The 20,558-nt window shown below is 33.1% G+C and overlaps 3 protein-coding genes across 3 annotated transcripts in view; 1 reads left to right on the plus strand and 2 right to left on the minus strand.

Annotated features, from left to right (window-relative positions):
* The window catches only part of LOC134846442 (uncharacterized), a 412,051-nt gene that overhangs the window by 379,346 nt on the left and 12,147 nt on the right, over positions 1–20,558 (minus strand). The gene's annotated exons all lie outside the window — the stretch shown is intronic.
* LOC134846440 (uncharacterized) overlaps positions 1–20,558 on the plus strand; it is a 331,689-nt gene that overhangs the window by 89,304 nt on the left and 221,827 nt on the right. The gene's annotated exons all lie outside the window — the stretch shown is intronic.
* LOC134846754 (uncharacterized) lies at positions 323–17,958 on the minus strand. The gene is made up of 7 exons (XM_063864144.1): positions 17,874–17,958; positions 13,953–14,165; positions 6,221–6,333; positions 5,532–5,842; positions 1,005–1,137; positions 642–699; positions 323–429 (listed from the first exon to the last, which is right to left on the minus strand). Exons 2-7 carry the CDS (start codon positions 13,990–13,992, stop codon positions 323–325), a joined length of 762 nt encoding a protein of 253 aa, XP_063720214.1. The 5' UTR covers positions 13,993–14,165; positions 17,874–17,958.

A 20,558-nucleotide genomic window follows, 5' to 3' on the forward strand; every position in this document is an offset into this window, starting at 1 on the left:
GAACTCTGTCGATCTACTAAGACTCCAAAAGAAGTTACAGCGGTGTCGGAACTCGGTGGAGTGATGATCGATAGTATTTTCGAGGAGGATCAAAAGAGGGGGGACGGAACGAGAGAACGGGATACCAACTAAGTTCGGGCGTGCCATAGGAGATCGGAAAAAGCAGATCTAAGACTCGGAATTAAAACTGTAAAATTTTATGCCCAGGGAGAGGGCGGACCGCTGGTCTAAAACTCAATCCAATTTCTGTTTTGTGTAATTTTAAATTACATTTTAAAATTAGTTAACTTGAGGGAATGTATATATACATTTCATATGATGACTAGTTTTGAGTTAGTTGAGTTTGTTTATTGGCGCCATGGTGCTGTCTGCGATCCTGGATTGATTTAATTAAGTACCTGCCAATTTGAATTTGAGAGTAAGCGTTAGCTGAACAGTTGAAGTTGTTATGATTTGATTTGAAGTTGGAGGATTTTTTTTCAATTCAGAATTAAAGTAGTGTGGATTTAACGTTTTTCTCATATCTTTCCACTCCATCTGACTGACTTGTAACTAAGAGATTCATGGAGGGGTTGATAATGAGATTGAACGTAAGACTAGGAAAGATGGATGTTTTTGAGATGAAGATGCTAAAACCTTACCTTTTGTGCTGAGAATGATGCCTTTGCTCTCAAGCTCCTTTCCACCAACTTCGTTTTCCTAAAGAGTAATTAGTTTTTTCTCATGATTATTTTATTCTGCATTTCAAAGTTTCTTTTTTTTTTCAATTTAATTCCATTAGAAAATAGCTTGAAATTGTGTTTCAAACTTGCAGTTTTTCTTTTTTTAAGTGTTCGCTTTAATATAAGTAGATCCCACAAAAAAAAAAGAAAGATTGGCCGCAATAATTCAATAAAAATCTCAAACCTGCAGCTAAACAAATGCAAAAGGACTCCGGAGTGACTGATATCTTTTTTAACATAATTGAATTATCATATTTCTCCCCGTTTTAACCCCTGGCTTACATTGGAGGCGGGGCAATCTGCGCAATTTCTTTGGTTCGGGTTTTTGGCAGCCGGGAATAAAAGGTCACAGTTCAGGGCCTCCAGAAGACCCTCCACTTCAGTTTGATGTCTAACTATCATGAAGTCTGCTGGACTAAAACACATCGAAGTTCGTTAATTTCAACAAAACTGGTAAAAGCTCGTTTTCACTGTACATTATAAAAAAAAAAAATTTAAAGCGCCAATTTTTGGATTTTTTCAACTTTTGTTTTTGCATAGCGTAAGTTTCCCTCCCAGTAATGATTTCGAAAATTGATTTCCAAAAACACCTCGGGGCTCTTTTCCCTTTCCCCCCCCCCACCTGCAAAATTTTATTTGTAAAAATTATGTTCACTTTGTTCGATTGTTATGAAAATTAACATACGGACTAATTAAGTTATGACAAACATATTTGGTCTTCAGGGGGGGGGGGGGGGGGGGAGGATGGCGCCAATATATACTAATTTTGAGGGGAGAGCTTTCGGTCAATTTTTCGGTCAAAATTTTCCATAAAGTGCCAAAAAAACGCAGGTTTTTTCAAAATCCGCTGCCCCCCCCCCCTTTCGAGAAAATCCTAGATCCGCCCCTGAACAGCTGAACAGAAATCAAAAATTTTATAAACTCAATCTTTCTTTCAAAAAACGAGTCATGGCATCATATGCTTGATCGTTTTTTCTTTGAAATTTTTTATCTTAAATGGAATCATGCTTATTGCTCTCACTCCGAGTCCTGCAACCGCCAAATACTCGATCACGTAGCTTTATATTGAAAAGATCAGACAAGAAGCCTGAGATATGACGGGGTATCCAAAGCTATGAAAATCTTTGAAGCCTGAGATATGACGGGGTACCCAAAGCTATGAAAATCTTTGAACAAAAAGATGCCCCAGTTCTTTCAACGGCAGACAAAAGCATGAGGCATATGCTATCGGGGCTGAAATCTTTGATGACAAAAAAGCAAAGGTGAAAATTGCAACATTATTGTCAAAATTTCTGCAAACTGCACAGCTGAATATTTCACCGTCCAAATGGGCCAGCCCAAACATAATAGCCTCACGATGCTACCCATGCCAGCAAAATGATCAGAAACACATGCCAGAAGCAAAAAAGAAATTTAAAAGCAAATGTGCTGAATCGGCTGAAAGGTTAACATCCTAAATGGCATAATTCCCAAATGGACTAAAAATGAAACTTTTCCCAAATGGCATAATTTTCAAGTTTTCATTGTAATTCAAACGTTTTCTATCAACTTCGAATTCTAACATTTTGTCAGGAATAAAAACATGTGACCAATATTTGGAATTAACTGCTTCCAAACAAATGTTAAGCGACACTTAAGCTTTTTGCTTTTGATTATGAAAAATTCTACAATTTTTTCAAGATAAAATGTCAATCAGCATTTGAATTGACAACTTGACCAATTTTTGTACATTGTTCACGAAAAAGTTTATTTCAAATAAACTTTTTCGTGAACAATGTACAAAAATCATCTTCAAAGAAACTCGCCCTGTGATTGAAAATTTACCGTTCTTTCAGCGATTACGTCCCAAATGGCATAAACTTCATGCAACAGTTGCGTTAAAGACATCGAACTTCGATGTCTTTAACGCAACTGTTGCATGAAGTTTATGCCATTTGGGAATTATGCCATTTGAGACGTAATCGCTGAAAGAACGGTAAATTTCCAATCACAGGGCGAGTTTCTTTGAAGTTGATTTCAGAACAGATCTCCGATACAGCGTTCAAGAAAAACCACCTTAACGTTGCTTCTCCACGTAAGATAACTTGGAAACTGCAGCAAAATCAGAGACAAAAATCGAAACCAGCCGAGCTAGACAAATCAGTAAACGTGTCCAGACAACTGGGGGAGGCGACAACTAGGAACAGCTAACCGGTTTAAGACTTTTAACCCATCATGTTTCAAAGTTTCACCCTTGGCATTTTTTACGCTCTCTATTTTGTTCAATCAAATCTTTATCAACGCGCTAATTTTGAATCAGAGAGGAACACGAGGGCAAAAGTGCTTTTTTTGCTGAAACCAAAGCAGAAAAAAATCCAAAAAATCTTTTTTGGCATATGTTTTCAGCACTTGCCTGAGGTACAAAATCTAGATCCTCAGTTAAACTTCGGTATTAATGTTCTGTTTGCAACCATCGCCAACAGACAGTCCGTGCTCGTTGCTTGAGGGTGAAGCAACATTACCCAGCCCAGAAAAATAACCAAAAAAATTGCATGTAGTTCTTAAACAGGGGCACAACAGCGGTTCGCCGTGATGAGCTGTACAGCTCTTGTGTTGGTCCTTTCCCCCGTGGATGAATGGTCTAAAAAAATAACAGTCGGGAGAGCATCAATGAACTCAAGGAGTTCAAGCCAAAACATTGATGACAGACTTTTTCGATGATGCAATTTGAAACAAAATTACCATGTGCAGCAATTAAGTTTCAAAAATCTTCGATTTAATTATTTTTTCCAACAAAACTTGCCAGGTCTAATAGGATCAGATCTAAAAAAATTACTTTATTCCGCTGAAAAAACTAGCCCGCTCTGGTGTTTCATGGATCATAATCAAATAAATCGGTTATGAATAATTGCAGTATGTATCTCTAAATACGAAAACAATACTTTATTATTGAATGAAAAAAATTATAGTTTAACTACATTTCGAAGTAAAAGAATCCGTTCTTAATCGATTATAATCGATCATTTTCAAATTTTTATTTTTAAATTTATAATCGACCATTTTTCATCTGTTTCAGTTGCTTTTTTGGTCGTTCAAGACCATTTAAATAAAGGCATACAGGGGATAGGGGCAATAAATTTCGAGAGGGGGACGGAGTGGTAGATGTGGAACGTAGTGGAAAGTTAAAATGAGAGATTATTAAATGAGAAAAATGAAAGTTGGAGATTATCGTGTTCTTTAGTGTTCGAGTTTTGCAGAAGGCTGGAAAAAACAGAGTAAATATTTGACATCTACAAAAAAAAATCAATTTCAATTAGTTTTGAGTCTTAAAAAAATATGTATACCAAAAAACAAAGTAGCAATTTGTCGCATACGACAATTCGTAGCAATTAAAAATGCGACAATTTGTCGCAGAGCATTTTTCCTTAATAATTGCGTATTCAATTTAGGATGAAGTGATTTAACAAAGCGCAGCAACCAAACGGCCATGCCTTAACGGGTGTGGCGCTCGAAAAGGGATGTTTCACGGAGCTACTAAAACAAAGAAGTGGCTACAAAAGCAAAAAATTATTTTTAGTACATTCTTTAGACATGTGACTAAAGTACATAATATTTTCACATATAGGGTTTTTCTAGCTAACTTATCAGAACTTCGGTTATGAATTTGGTCCAACCAAGAAACAAAATTAATGAGTTTTTGAAAATTTTTAACGCCAACTCCTTAAAACACCTCGAGCCTCACTTAAAATTAAGTATCAGCGTTTCTTGTTGAAACCATTGCCAACAAAGAGTCGAAAAAACATTAATGAGTTCAAGAAGTTCAACCCAAAATCATGATTTTATATTTTTTTTTCAGTTTTTGTGATGTAAAACAAAAAAAAACCAATAACAGCATCTTGAATTTCAAGAATTTTAAGTAATTATTTTTTCCAAACAAACTAGCGCAAACTAATTTGATGAGATCAATATCTAATTTTTTTAATTCAATGAGAAAACTATTCCACAATGGAGTTTCATGGATCATAGTCAATTATATTGGTCATGGATTTTTGTAGTATTTATCTCCAAAATGCGGAAACAAAAGATTATAACTAAAGAAAAATAAACAAAATTTAACTACATTTCAAAGCAAAAAAAAAACGTTTTCAATTTCAAATCCAATTTTGTTTGTAATGAACGCTTTTTCTGCTTTTTCATAACCAATTAAGTAGAAGCAAACCAATCGCGTCAAGGGAGTAGAGATGGGACGTGGTAAGATGGGACGTGGTAAGATGTGGCAAATAAATATTTCACATCTACAAAAAAAATCAATTTCTGTTGGTTTTGAGAACAAAAATTAATTAAGTATTTTGTATTTTGACAAGGTTATGTAAAAATTCGTCGCAAGCGACAGTTGGTGGCAGGCGACACTTTGTAGCATTTGAAAAGCGACAAAACGTTGCAGATCAGTTTTCCATCATTATCGTGTAATCAATGCACAGCAACCAAACAGCCATGCCTTAGCGGGCGTGGAACTCGATCTGGAATGTTTCACGGAGATACTATGAAAATAATTCTGATTAACTTGCCTTGTGACCAATTGCCGCTTTTTATATTCGCAAAGATTTTTTGCTTGCGACCAACTGCTGCCTGCGACGAATTGTCGCCGAGCCATTTAAAGCAGAAATGGATTATAATTGATCATAAGGAGTTATAACTAAACTAGTTTTTTATGTTTCGAAAACAATCGCTTATAATATCCTTAGAGTCCATTGGATTATCTAATTTTATTTTGATAAGACATACTCTAGACTGTTTTTTACATGCAAAATGGTACCGATGAGAACCGACCTGTTTATAAACAACACTAGTTGTTTCTCCGCAGTTATTTTTTCCTTATTGACGTTTGTAGCGTCGGATATAGTTCCTTCGCCTATGTTCAATTCCTTATCGTTGTCAGATGTTTCTTTCGTATCAGCACTGGATTTTTTGTAATCTGTCGTTTGTTCAGTCTTTTCACTTTTTGCTTCTGCTGAGCATTGACCTTCAGAGTCATCTTTATTGTCAGATTGACATTGCGCGTTTGAAGTTGATTCTTTAGCCGCTTTCAGCTCTTCGTAGAGAGTTCTGAAACTTTCAGCCGCTTTTCCACGTGACAAAACCTGAAATTTAATGTCGTTTTAGGTAAATTTAAATAGTTTCTTTTCTCTATGAACAAGAAGAACCTTAAAAATAGTTTTCAATCCCCCTTTCCCCTCATTTTCCCCAAGACATCGCAATTTTTTTTAAATATTTAAGAATGCTATTGTGGGAATTTTTTTTTTTGCTTTATTTTTGTCATGAGAAAAAAAATGTGTTCTGGACAACTAATTTGTTAACCATGCAAAACGTCATTGAATTATTGGAATGTCCTTGAAAGATTTCCAAAACTCAATTGTAGGTATAAAATAGAAAAGAGGGCTTTTTAACTAATTTTTGGAATTTTTTCCTCACTCCAAAATGGAACCATAATTTATGGAACAGAAATTTCAAGGCCATACTTTCAAATCAGTGAGCAGTTCCTCGTCCACAGCTCTGTAGATGTTGTCCATGAATTCCTTCCGACTACTCTCCACCACGAAACTGTGCAGCGCCTGATCCGAGCTGAGAAACCCTTAAAAACGAAGCCGACTAAACCATTGTTCTGATGTTAAGCAGGGGCACAACAGTGGTTCACCGTAATGAGCTGTACAGCTCGTATGTTGTCCTTTTCCCTCGGGGATAAATGGTCTTAATTTAGAACAATTTACATCTTTTAAAAAAGGTGGGAGCGGTGGTGAAGTGGTTACGTCTCCACCTCATAATCGAGAGGGCGAATGTTTGAGGCCCACCATGATCCGTCCTCGTTGCTTGAGGGTTCCTTTCCCTCGGATTAACGATTTTACATGGTCTCAATGTTGGCCTAGCTCTACAACGAAAACTTCCGAAAAATGTATGAACAATTTGAAATCTACGAAATCATTTTTATAGAAAAAATTGAGTGATAATAAATTTGCAAAAATATTCAAATCTGATTTGAAATCTTTTGTATTGAGGCAGCAATTTTGATATTTGAAAAGATCACACTGGGACCCCTCCAACTCTGACCGAAGCGGAACTTGCAACCAAGACGTTTGTGTTATAGTCCGCGCATCTTAGCCAATTGCCCACGGCCTGCTCTAATATTAAATACCAACTTGTTTTTTGATTTTTAAACATCTCAATTTTTGATTTTTCGTGAAAAAAAGATAGCCTTAAAGTTTTTTGATAACAATAGCCCAATTTGAAAAAATCTGGATCGATAGGTAAAATTTCTATGTTGCTGAAAGCTAATAAATAATTTCCACCTTCGAAAGTCGACGTCAACCGCGTTTTTTGTAACATTTTTAATTTCATTGTTCGATAGTGGAGTTGGCTTTCTTTTAACAAAGGAAAAGAATTGAACTTGAAAAGAAAGTAAGAAATCAAAAGACTTGACAAATTGCGACCTAAGCAAAACTCTGAACTAAGTTCATCGACTCATAAACAATCTATGATTAGACGGAAACTGGTCTACGACCAGACTCATAAAATTGTTAGCAAAAACCAAACATTCTCCAAAAGTATTCTTAAGTTATGAAAAAACTTGAATAACTCGAAGTCGTTTCGCAAAAGTATGAGAAAATTAGATATGGTGAGATACTTCAATTTCAAATAATTAAATTAGCGTTTATTTTATTCAATTAAAACTGGCACCTCTGTTTAAATAACTTTTTTCCCTTTTCCAATTTTTTATTTAAACTTAAGTTTTTAAAGCAAAATTTGAGCTCTTTTCCACTTTCCCGCTTATTTGAGTTTCACTTTTGAAAAACTAATTTAACCTTGTTATAATGCAATGAAGTAAATTGCATGGTGAACAAACTAACTATTGTGAACATAATTGATCCTCCTAACTTGCTTCGCAACATCACGCTTTTAGCCATAATAAGACGTTAGACAATTGAAAAATTTTATATAAAACTTGAAATGTGGGGGGTGGGGGGAGAGTGGGAAACAGTCAAAATTATGAAGCAAAGTTTGGAAAACAAAGTTGTTCAAAATAAACAGTTTGCTCAAATTATAAAAATATCTTTGCGTTATGTCTATGTTAAAATGGTTTCTCAAAACTGAAATTCACAAGCCTGGAGAAAGGATTTGAAAAAAAATTGATCAAAAACTACAGATTACAAAATCTTGCAATGTGAGAAAGTAAAGAAACGTTTACAAAACAATTAGTATAAAAATTAGGTTTCTCTGGTGAAAGCAAAAATATCAAATACAAATTGTCATACTATCTGCAACCTATATTGCAAAATTTATTACTTAAATATTAAAAATATCAATCAACTCCAGAACTTTGAAATCAGATTTACAGTTTTACAAGCGGCTCTTTTCCAGTCCCCCCTTTTGATTTATTCTAAAATTAAATAAATGAAAGTCTATTTCAAACGATTTTCATGTTATATATGGTTAAAACGTGTCAGCGTTTTAACCATTAAACTGCTTTAAAACGTGTCAACGTCAACAGGAGAACAAGTTTTTACGTTTTTTTCATGCAAAATGCCGTGTGAACAGTTTTGGAACAGCTTTATTTTGTAATATTACGAAGAGGAGGGGAGTGGGAATCTGGAAAAAAAGCCTTACAAACAAATTTAAAATAAAACAAAAAGCCAGAAATGTAATTTTATGAGCAAAATGAACTTGTTTTCTGAAACCAGACTTAAACTTAAACAAAAATCAGAAAAACTCTTAAGCAAATGCAAAAATGTTTGAGAAATTGCACGAAAAAACTCAAACCCGATTTTACCAATGTAAAAAAATTAGACACTAGGCTTTTTTCCACTTCCACCTCCCCCCACATTTCAATTTTTATTTTTTATAGTTGTATTACGTGAGATTAAGGCTAAACGCGTGATGTTACGATCTAAGATAAAGATGTTCACAGCAAAAATATCAAATACAAATTTTCATACTATGTGTAACCTACTTTGCAAAATTTATCACATAAAAAATTAAAACTATCAATCAACTCCAGAACTTTGAAATCAGAATTACAGTTTTACAAGCGGCTCTTTTCCAGTCCCCCCTTTTGATTTATTCTAAAATTAAATAAATGAAAGTCTATTTCAAACGATTTTCATGTTATAAATGGTTAAAACGTGTCAACGTTTTAACCATTAAACTGCTTTAAAACGTGTCAATGTCAACAGGAGAACAAACTTTTACATTTTTTTCATGCAAAATGCCATGTGAACAGTTTTGGAACAGCTTTATTTTGTAATTTTACAAAGAGGAGGGGGAGTGGGAATCTGGCAAAAAAAGCCTTACAAACAAATTTAAAATAAAACAAAAAGCCAGAAATGTAATTTTATGACCAAATTGAACTTGTTTTCTGAAACCAGACTTAAACTTCAACAAAAATTAGAAAAATTCTCAAACAATTGCAAAAAAGTTTGAGAAAGTGCACGAAAAAACTCACACCCGACTTTACCAATGTAAAAAAGTTAGACACTAGGCTTTTTCCACTTCCACCTCCCCCCACATTTCAATTTTCATTTTTTATAGTTGTATTACGTGAGAATAAGGCTAAACGCGTGATGTTACGATCTAAGATAAATCTGTTCACAGCAAAAATATCAAATACAAATTGTCATACTATGTGCAACCTACATTGCAAAACTTATCACTTAAATATTAAAACTATCAATCAACTCCAGAACTATGAAATCAGAATTACAGTTTTACAAGCGGCTCTTTTCCAGTCCCCCCTTTTGATTTATTCTAAAATAAATAAATGAAAGTCTATTTCAAACAATTTTCATGTTATAAATGGTTAAAACGTGTCAACGTTTTAACCATTAAACTGCTTTAAAACGTGTCAATGTCAATAGGAGAACAAACTTTTACATTTTTTTCATGCAAAATGCCATGTGAACAGTTTTGGAACAGCTTTATTTTGTAATTTTACAAAGAGGAGGGGGAGTGGGAATCTGGCAAAAAAAACCTTACAAACAAATTTAAAATAAAACAAAAAGCCAGAAATGTAATTTTATGACCAAATTGAACTTGTTTTCTGAAACCAGACTTAAACTTCAACAAAAATCAGAAAAATTCTCAAGCAATTGCAAAAAAATTTGAGAAATTGCACGAAAAAACTCACACCCGATTTTACCAATGTAAAAAAGTTAGACACTAGGCTTTTTTCCACTTCCACCTCCCCCCACATTTCAATTTTCATTTTTTATAGCTGTATTACGTGAGATTAAGGCTAAACGCGTGATGTTACGATCTAAGATAAATCTGTTCACAACAAAAATATCAAATACAAATTGTCATACTATGTGCAACCTACATTGCAAAATTTATCACTTAAATATTAAAACTATCAATCAACTCCAGAACTTTGAAATCAGATTTACAGTTTTACAAGCGGCTCTTTTCCAGTCCCCCCTTTTGATTTACTCTAAAATTAAGTAAATGAAAGTCTATTTCAAACGATTTTCAATTTATAAATGGTTAAAACGTGTGAACTTTTTAACCATTAAACTGCTTAAAACGTGTCAACGTCAACAGGAGAACAAGTTTTACATTTTTTTAATGCAAAATGCCGTGTGAACAGTTTTGAAACAGCTTTATTTTGTAATTTTATGAAGAGGAGGGGGGTGGGAATCCGGAAAAAAGCCTTACAAACAAATTTAAAATAAAACAAAAAGCCAGAAATGTAATTTTATGAGCAAATTGAACTTGTTTTCTGAAACCAGACTTAAACTTCAACAAAAATCAGAAAACTCTCAAGCAAATGTGAAAAAATTTGAGAAAATGCACGAAAAAATTCACACTCGATTTTACCAATGTAAAAAAAAATAGACACTAGTCTTTTTTCCACTTCCACCTCCCCCCACATTTCAATTTTTATTTTTTATAGTTGTATTACGTGAGATTAAGGCTAAACGCGTGATGTTACGATCTAAGATAAATCTGTTCACAACAAAAATATCAAATACAAATTGTCATACTATGTGCAACCTACATTGCAAAATTTATCACTTAAATATTAAAACTATCAACCAATTCCAGAACTTTGAAATCAGATTTACAGTTTTACAAGCGGCTCTTTTCCAGTCCCCCCTTTCGATTTATTCTAAAATTAAATAAATGAAAGTCTAATTCAAACGGTTTTCATGTTATAAATGGTTAAAACGTGTAAAATTTTTAACCATTAAACTGCTTAAAACGTGTCAACGTCAACAGGAGAACAAGTTTTACATTTTTTTAATGCAAAATGCCGTGTGAACAGTTTTGAAACAGCTTTATTTTGTAATTTTACGAAGAGGAGGGGGGTGGGAATCTGGAAAAAAAGCCTTACAAACAAATTTAAAATAAAACAAAAAGCCAGAAATGTAATTTTATGAGCAAATTGAACTTGTTTTCTGAAACCAGACTTAAACTTCAACAAAAATCAGAAAACTCTCAAGCAAATGTGAAAAAATTTGAGAAAATGCACGAAAAAATTCACACTCGATTTTACCAATGTAAAAAAATAGACACTAGTCTTTTTTCCACTTCCACCTCCCCCCACATTTCAATTTTTATTTTTTATAGTTGTATTACGTGAGATTAAGGCTAAACGCGTGATGTTACGATCTAAGATAAATCTGTTCACAACAAAAATATCAAATACAAATTGTCATACTATGTGCAACCTACATTGCAAAATTTATCACTTAAATATTAAAACTATCAACCAATTCCAGAACTTTGAAATCAGATTTACAGTTTTACAAGCGGCTCTTTTCCAGTCCCCCCTTTCGATTTATTCTAAAATTAAATAAATGAAAGTCTAATTCAAACGGTTTTCATGTTATAAATGGTTAAAACGTGTAAAATTTTTAACCATTAAACTGCTTAAAACGTGTCAACGTCAACAGGAGAACAAGTTTTACATATTTTTAATGCAAAATGCCGTGTGAACAGTTTTGAAACAGCTTTATTTTGTAATTTTACGAAGAGGAGGGGGGTGGGAATCTGGAAAAAAAGCCTTACAAACAAATTTAAAATAAAACAAAAAGCCAGAAATGTAATTTTATGAGCAAATTGAACTTGTTTTCTGAAACCAGACTTAAACTTCAACAAAGATCAGAAAACTCTCAAGCAAATGTGAAAAAATTTGAGAAAATGCACGAAAAAATTCACACTCGATTTTACCAATGTAAAAAAAATAGACACTAGTCTTTTTTCCACTTCCACCTCCCCCCACATTTCAATTTTTATTTTTTATAGTTGTATTACGTGAGATTAAGGCTAAACGCGTGATGTTACGATCTAAGATAAATCTGTTCACAACAAAAATATCAAATACAAATTGTCATACTATGTGCAACCTACATTGCAAAATTTATCACTTAAATATTAAAATTATCAACCAACTCCAGAACTTTGAAATCAGATTTACAGTTTTACAAGCGGCTCTTTTCCAGTCCCCCCTTTTGATTTATTCTAAAATTAAATAAATGAAAGTCTAATTCAAACGGTTTTCATGTTATAAATGGTTAAAACGTGTCAACGTTTTAACCATTAATCTGCTTTAAAACGTGTCAATGTCAACAGGAGAACAAGTTTTTACATTTTTTCCATGCAAAATTCCGTGTGAACAGTTTTGGAACAGCTTTATTTTGTAATTTTACGAAGAGGAGGGGGAGTGGGAATCTGGAGAAAAAGGCTTACAAACCAATTTAAAATAAAACCAAAACCCAGAAATGTAATTTTATGAGCAAATTGAACTTGTTTTCTGAAACCAGACTTAAACTTCAACAAAAATCAGAAAAACTCTCAAGCAAATGCGAAAAAGTTTGAGAAAGTGACGAAAAAACTCACACCCGATTTAAACAATGTAAAAAAGTTAGACACTAGACTTTTTTCCACTTCCACCTCCCCCCACATTTCAATTTTTATTTTTTATAGTTGTATTACGTGAGATTAAGGCTAAACGCGTGATGTTACGATATAAGATAAATCTGTTCACAATACTTAGTTTGTTCACAATAATTAAAAAATCGGCATGCAAAATTTCATTACATTATTACAACATTTAAAATAGTTTATCAAAATAGAAATTCAAAAACGGGGGACGAAAAAATTGCCAAAAACTATTTTCTAAAGTTGTATTTTTTAATGATTAATCTTGTGGAGGATTAGATGCAGTTGAAAATTATTAAAAGAATTTTCTCTTTTGAAATATTGAACTCGGAAAATTAAGAAAATTCTTCCTATCACCCAGAACCAATTTATCTTGTAGGAAAATCTTACAAAAATCTTACAAATTTTTGAATTCAGGGCAACAAACAACAGTTCGAAATGTTATAAAAATTTTTTTTTAAAGAATATATAAAATGAAGCGCGGTCTGTTTTCAGACAACCGCATATTCATTTTCGTCGTAATACATAAAAACATTTGGTAATAATACATAAAAGAGATTTGGTGTACAAATTATCCCCCACACGCCACATTAAGTACAATGTGATAGATTTTGCTCCAAGTAACAATTCAATTATGGCAAATATGTTATTTCAACCAATTTTGAACATTTTAAAAACGGATTAGACCTCCGCTTACGCGTTAATAACGCGAAATTTATCGCGCGTTAATTGTCACAATTTGGCCAAAATGGCAATCTTTAAGCCCCCATATTTCTACGAATAATCATCACAGGTAAAATATCCTTTTAAGTTTAAGCTCCGGACAATTTTTTTCTAATGATATCTAATGGCCAATTAAAAAGTCAAAATTTTTCCGATGAAAAAAAACCACTACGGGTACAAACGTTTTGTCACTTTCGTTACAAAAGTCGGAACAATAAATGCCTACAGAAGCTTGATTGTCAAGCACTCGGGGAGTCTTTCGACTCGAGCGAGGATTTTGCTGAACCTACGGTAGAGACTAGCAGAAATTGTAAAGTACTAAAATACCTAAAATGGAAGATTTTGCATCAAAATTTTATTAAAAAAACTTACATCACAATGCATTTTTTCAGAAGAATCTTACTTCTTAACTCACTTTCTTATAAGAGTCGTACATTATATTTTTTCGAGTTTTTGTATTCCTATAATCTTACAAGATAATAGTATTGACGGCTCTTTTCCTTTCCAACCTCATGTATTGGCATATGGGATTCATATTAAGTTTTAAAATCTATTTAGACCATGCTTGACTCAGCAGAATTGGAGGTGTTTACTTACAGCTTATGTGAAGTAGAAGTGTAAGGCAAGCAGCTTTCATGTTTTTGACAATCCCTTCAGCCGAAGATTTGACTTCTCTAGACTTCAGTTCTTAATGAGTTGTGAGTCGTCAGTTCGTCAATAAAAAGATCCCAAATAGACCAACCAGAATAACGTTGAACACGTGCAGAATTTCGAAGTTAATTTTTAACATTTTTTCCTGGACTGTACCAGCTTTTTTAGGAGATATAATGCCAATGAAAACCATATTTTGTTTTGTCTTTTTTTTCTGTTTCAACAAATTCCTCCACCTCCCCCCTTAACTATTCTTTAAACTCCCTCAAGCCCCCTTAACGTTGTCATAATGCAATTAAACTTGGAATTGTGAAATAACTAACATTTTTTCTTCATGCCTTACACCGTGACATCACACATTTAGCCATAATATTTCGCAAAACGAAAAGAAAAACATAAAATTTAAAAAGTGGGTTTGCAAAGATAGTCGAGTGCTGTGCAAGTAGCACAGAATATTCAGAACATATTCCGACCAAAACTAAAACTTTGGTTCAATCAAATGCCGTTTTTTGTGCGTGGTTTGATAAAAAAAATCGCCCAAAAATGTAGAAGTTAAACGTATTCTACACTATTCGTAAAACTGGTGAGATATGGACAACAGTTTCATTCGAAAAATGACAAAAAGTTGCAATACTTTTTTGTAGATTTGTCTGAAAAACTTTGGCGCAGAAAAAATTCAAAAACTAATTTTACTAGACTAAAAAATCAAAAGATTCAAATCGATTTTCCTCGATACCAAGAGAAAAATTTTGAATGTCTCAATGTCGTTCGAATCACTACTAAAAGTGCTTGGGAATGATATCCCTATCAACTTTGTCCGATGATTAATTGTGGTACCTGATTTTGTGTGAAAAACAAACAAAATTGAAAAAAAACACACTCCAATACAAAGTTTCTACCGCTTTCAATGGTTAGAACATTTTTTAAAGCCATTTGGACAAAGACAAGAGGGCCATCAAATTACAAATAAATCGCTTGAAATTAATTTTTTCGACCAACACTGTCTCGACTATCTTGACCAACATTAAAAAAATCAGAGTTTTTATCGAAAGCCAGAACAGTAAGGTTCATTGTACAAGAGGAAGCCCTGAATGTATAGGAAGAAGACCTCCCCAAAAAAATTCATCAGGGGTAAGACCCTTATACACTCCCAAGTAATTATCGCTTCGGGGAAGTTGTGGGTAATTTCAAAAAAAAAGATAAATAGAGAAAAAAATTACCTTTTCGAGAACATCCCGCTTTAGGTAAAACAAAACGCAAGAAGATCATTTGAGAGTTTTTAGCCTAACAAAAACTTGCCGCTAATAAGCAATGCGTCAAAAAAAATGGAAAGAGCACAAAATAAATCATCCGAAGTTTGAGAACACTGAAGACTTCGAATTAACGGGTTTGGAAGAAATTTAACGACGTTATGAGAAAAAAGAGTTCGAAAGGTTACAGTTGTCAAATAGATTCGGTTCTGTAGAGTGTGGCGCGTTTGAGGTGGAATCTATAAGTGGGTAACTTCGCGTTTTGTAAGTTTTTTTTGGGGATTGGTAATAGAACTTTTTAGGTTGGTCTGAAGGGGTTTGGTCTTTCAGTTACTGAGAATTTTATAGGGGTGAGAGCAAGGTGAGCAATAGAAACCCCGATGATGATTTTTCAGACTCGCGAGTCCACTGCATTTAAAGAGGATCCGACCACTTATGTGGCACCACGCGCCAGCTTGGTTTCGCTTCATGATTTTGTTTAAAAGAAGCAAACATAGAGACCTAGCTTGCGGTTAATACTGGAACGGGGTAGGAGAATGAATATGATTTAATAGAGCCGCCTGACCGGCTTCAGTTGGTCTAAACTCAAAAACTCGGACTTTGAATGCAATTGGCGCTCCCTTTTGTGGGATATTGAGGTTGTGCCCTTTGCCGACAGGTGATGCTGTCTGTCAAGTCCGTTACTTGAAAACGGCACATTTGGATCCTGCTTCGACTGGAAAAAAATACAAAGAGAACATTCAATTTCAATCTCGCAGAGCAGCAGCAACTTATCAGGTATAAACAGGTTTCTAAGGCATCTCAGTTTTGCCAGCATAAACAAAAAGGCAATTTACCAAACACAGATAAAAGCGTCCAGGTAAAGGTATCCCGTTTCCAGCGTTATTAGTTGGTTACTTTAGAAATTTAGTACCAGTCCAACTAAAATTGAGAAAACTCATTTTTAATTCTTTAATAATCTTTTTTAATTTTTCAAAAACTAAATCTTAATTAATAATGCTAAACTTTAATCGATAAAAACTTATTGTTAATCATCTAGTTTTTGATACAATTCAAACCGAATATAATCAATTATATTGACTTTTTCTCCCAATTTCTAATTCATATAACTTGCCTAAACAACTCAAAATAATCAATTACTTTTCATTGCATCTGAATTGTTTTTATAGTATGATATTCGTAGTATGATTTATATGGAAAATTAGAAAACTGTTTCAAGTCAATTAAATTTTAAAAAGTTTTTATTTTTTCTTTTCTTCTCCATAAAAGGTATTCACAATGCACATTTTAATTTTTTTCGCAAATTGTTAGAATTGCTATGTTTTCATGACTTATTCAGAATATTTATTTTCATTCGCCGTGGGGAACCTTTCAACTAAAATGAAGGTTTTTTCTGAAACTTTCGTTTCCTGGTAAAACTATCTGTTCAGATGAACTTAAGTGTGATAAGAAGCCTCGCTTTTTGAACTTTTGCTGTGGACAGAAAAATAGTAATCAATAGGATATGATTAAAATATACTTTTGATGTGATAAGTTTTGGCAAAATAAGAAAAAATATTCAAATGTATGAATTATAAAAAGTATAATCGACTATAATAGACTACAATCTCTGGTATAAAATATCACGAATAAAATTAATTATATTTCCTTTAAACACTTAATTTTGGTGATTACAATCAATTATAATTGTCGAAAAATCAACATAATAATCCGTTTTAATCGATTATTAATTACGCCTAAACTTGCATGCGGGTAGCTCGAAATTAGAGCAAAAATCAAAAATTGGATTATCTCGACACTTCAAATTTGGGTGCCTTTCGAATCACGACTAAAAGGGCTTTATTATGATATATAACTTGATTCATTGGGATGATTATGTGTGGTACCTGATTTTGCGTGGAAAACAAAAACAAAAAAAATTAACACACTCAAATACAAAGTTCCCTCCAGTTTTTCAAATAGTTGCAACAAATAATAAATAAACATACAGAAGGGGGAGGACTTTCAAAAAAAATGTCGAAAAATTTGTCGACCTTTTGTTTTTTTCTACGTTGAACAAATTGATTTTCTGAGCTATCCCAAATCTCTATAAAAACCTCAATAGTGAAAAATTTATTTCAGAGCGCTACTTTTTGAATCTCTCTCTTAAAAGATCTTTTTCAGGATCTTTAGCAAAAACACTCGTAGTGGAAAAATTCTACTGTAGTAGAAGTGTTCTAAAGAAAATTGTTATTAAATTTGCTGAACTAAGTCAAAAAAGAAATGATTTGATGCGCTAAAAAGCATACATTCACCCCACCCGCCTACGTTCACTTTTGTACTGTATCCCACCACCTGAAAATGGATCAAAACTAACTCGATGTTTGCTGTGGGAGTTGCCGATTCATAACAGAATAAAACGGTAGTCAGTTTTACTGATTGAAGGAATATTGCAGGACAAAAGAAGGTGTTGAATGAAAGAAAAAAAACAATTGATGCTCAAACAAAAAACTGCCTCGCAGCTTTTTTGATTCGCATTTTAACTGTTCATATCAATACAAAAAGGCTTCGAGCAACTAAAACTATACAAGGCAATTCCAAATTATGGTTTTCAATGTAGTTTTTTCATAGTTTAAACCTATCAAATGTTGCCTCGAGTTAAAAAAAAAATTGAAACAATTGCTTAAACATGGAAAGAAATACGAATAAAAACTGGAAAAGGAAAAAACTAAGTTAGAATTGAATAAAAGACAAATGTGGGCGCTTGATTAGCTTTGCAATACTTCAAAATTGATTGATGATCGAATAATTGGGTAAAAATAGCGAACTTCATAAACTTTGAGATTCAAAATAATCCAAAAATGGCTACTAGATGTTAAATGCGATTTTAATCTCTGGCAGTACTCATTCATGCGCATTGAATGTTACATCAGGAATTTAAAGTTAAGATGATGTCTTTCTGAATTCAAACATTGAGCATACTTATCGTATTAAAAATTTATCTCAATGCAATCATTATGTTCAGGGGCGGATCTAGAATTTTCTCGAGGGGGGCGGATTTTCAAAAAAAAATTTCGACCTTTTTATAGGTTGACCAAAATGATTTTCCGAGCTCACCCAAAGCACTGACCTTGTTTTGGCCAAATTTTTTGCGCCACAGGCAAATTTTTGAAAAAATAGGCCAAAAAAAGGCGTTTTAGGCATTTTTTGGAAAATTTTGAGCAAAAAATTGCGTTTTTTTTGCGCGCGCTCCCCCCTCAAAATTACTATATATTGGCGCCAAAGCCACTTTTTTGAAAAATTTTAGTCTCCGTTGCCAAAAGTGGATATCTCAAAATAGTACAAAGGGGGAACCCTTTGGGTCGGCAGGGGTTCGAATCCCTAAGGAAGCAATGCGTCCCCCCCACCTAAAATTGCCCCTGATTTTGTTCTTAAATCTTAGCTTTTGCAAAATTGAGAAGCTATTTTTCGGGATGACGAGGGACAAACCTTTCTCACGAAAACAAAAGGGAGCTATGACAGTCATTTGCGAAACAGCTGATGACTTAACTACAGCAAGACTGCGGGTCAATGCAAAGTCCTAAATGTTACGAATGCGAGTCTCAAATTTTACAGGTCTTTCATGTTAGCTTTAAGTGAACAAAAACTATACTAATTTTAAAACTAAAAAATGATTTCAGCAGAAACAAATTGTATCCATAACCTGTAGAGACGAAACAACGTGCGCTTCGCCAATCAGTTTAGGAGTTTTTTGTAGCATCTCGCATCGCAAATTAGCATCTGTAGCATCTGCATCGGATGCAGTTATATCGATATATTCAAAGCATTTTAATCAAGAAGCAACGCCGATAACTAAAAAGTCTTAGACAGGCCTAGACAGTTTTTTTACCTAAATCATATATCAGAATGAAGATGATTCGTCTGAAAACCAAACATTTTTCTGATTATATTCCAACATAAAATGTATTGGCTATTAAGACTCTTGTTTTTTTTCCAAAGTTTTTATCAATTTGAGTTGATCAACACTCAAATTGATCAATAAACTACAACATAAAATGCAGGAAATTAATTAGGATCTCTGAAAAGCACCAATGATTGCTCTAACCCCTCCAATATAATATTCATTACAATGCACAGAAGTCTAATCCACTGATACATTACTTACAATGCACAGAAGTCGTAACAATACACAGAAAAGATCAATGAACTGCAAAAAGAATTGCAGGAACTGAACTGCGATCTCTGAAAAGCACCAATGATTGCTCTCCCGCATCCAGTTTTAAGCGTTAATAATCGATTATATTACGATTTTAGTACCAGTCTTACTAAAATTGAGAAATAATCGATTTTAATCAATTAATAATCGATTATAATCTCTCTTTTTAAGATCAAATTATAATTAGTTATAATCTATTTTAATCGATTATAATCGATTATTTATTCGTACATTTTTCCATACAATTCAAATCAGTTATAATTGATTATAATTCATTATTTTTATTCAAATTTCTAATTCATTAGTTTCGCACAAGAATCCATTATAATCGATTATAATTGATTATAATCCCTTTTTTTGTCCATTTTGTCTTCGAAGTTGCATCGAAATTGCTTATATTTTATGCTTTTTGTAGACGTTGGTTCCTATGAAAAATGAGAAAAATGTTTTTAAAGTTTTCCAATCAATTCAAATTTATAAATTTATTAGGTTGTTTTTTTTTCATTTCTTCCCCAATGGAGTTGTTTTGTGATGCATCTTTTAAGCTTTTTAACCACCAAAATATCAGCAAGTTGATTTGGTGATTTGGTGTTATGATTAATTCGGAAGATTTATTTTTCGTCTACCGCGAGAACCTTTCCACTAATATGAAACTATCTCTATGAAACTTTTGTTTCGAGTTGAAACTTTGTGTTCAGATGAAACAAAGTGTTCAAGAGATCTCTCATTTAGAGACTTTTTATTGAAACAAAAATAATAACCCACAAGATATAATTCGACTAATGTTTTGATTGACAAAATTTTGGCAAAATAAGAGATTACAATCGATTCTAATCGATTATAATTGATTCTAAGGGATTTTTTGTAAGAATTATAAGAAATTATAAGCGATTATAAGAGATTATAATCTCTTGGAAAATATCACGATTATAATCAATTATAAATCCTTTAAACACCTAATTTTGGTAATTATAATCAATTATAATTGTCAAAAAATCATCATAATAATCAGTTATGGTCGATTATTTACGCCTAAACTTGGATGCGGGTAACGAATCCAATGATATATTCAATACAATGCACAGAAACTGAAACCAACTCTACAAT

This window comes from Symsagittifera roscoffensis, chromosome 5, assembly GCF_963678635.1.
Source record: "Symsagittifera roscoffensis chromosome 5, txSymRosc1.1, whole genome shotgun sequence".
Lineage (NCBI taxonomy): Eukaryota > Metazoa > Xenacoelomorpha > Acoela > Convolutidae > Symsagittifera > Symsagittifera roscoffensis.

Coding starts and splice junctions, on each gene's coding strand:
- LOC134846754 (XM_063864144.1), bottom strand. CDS start 13,992: ATGAAAGCTGCTTGCCTTACACTTCTACTTCACATAAGCT. Junction 6,334..13,952: donor ACTTCTACTTCACATAAGCT/GTAAGTAAACAC, acceptor TTCGTTTTTAAG/GGTTTCTCAGCTCGGATCAG. Junction 430..641: donor CATCATTCTCAGCACAAAAG/GTAAGGTTTTAG, acceptor TCAACTGTTCAG/CTAACGCTTACTCTCAAATT.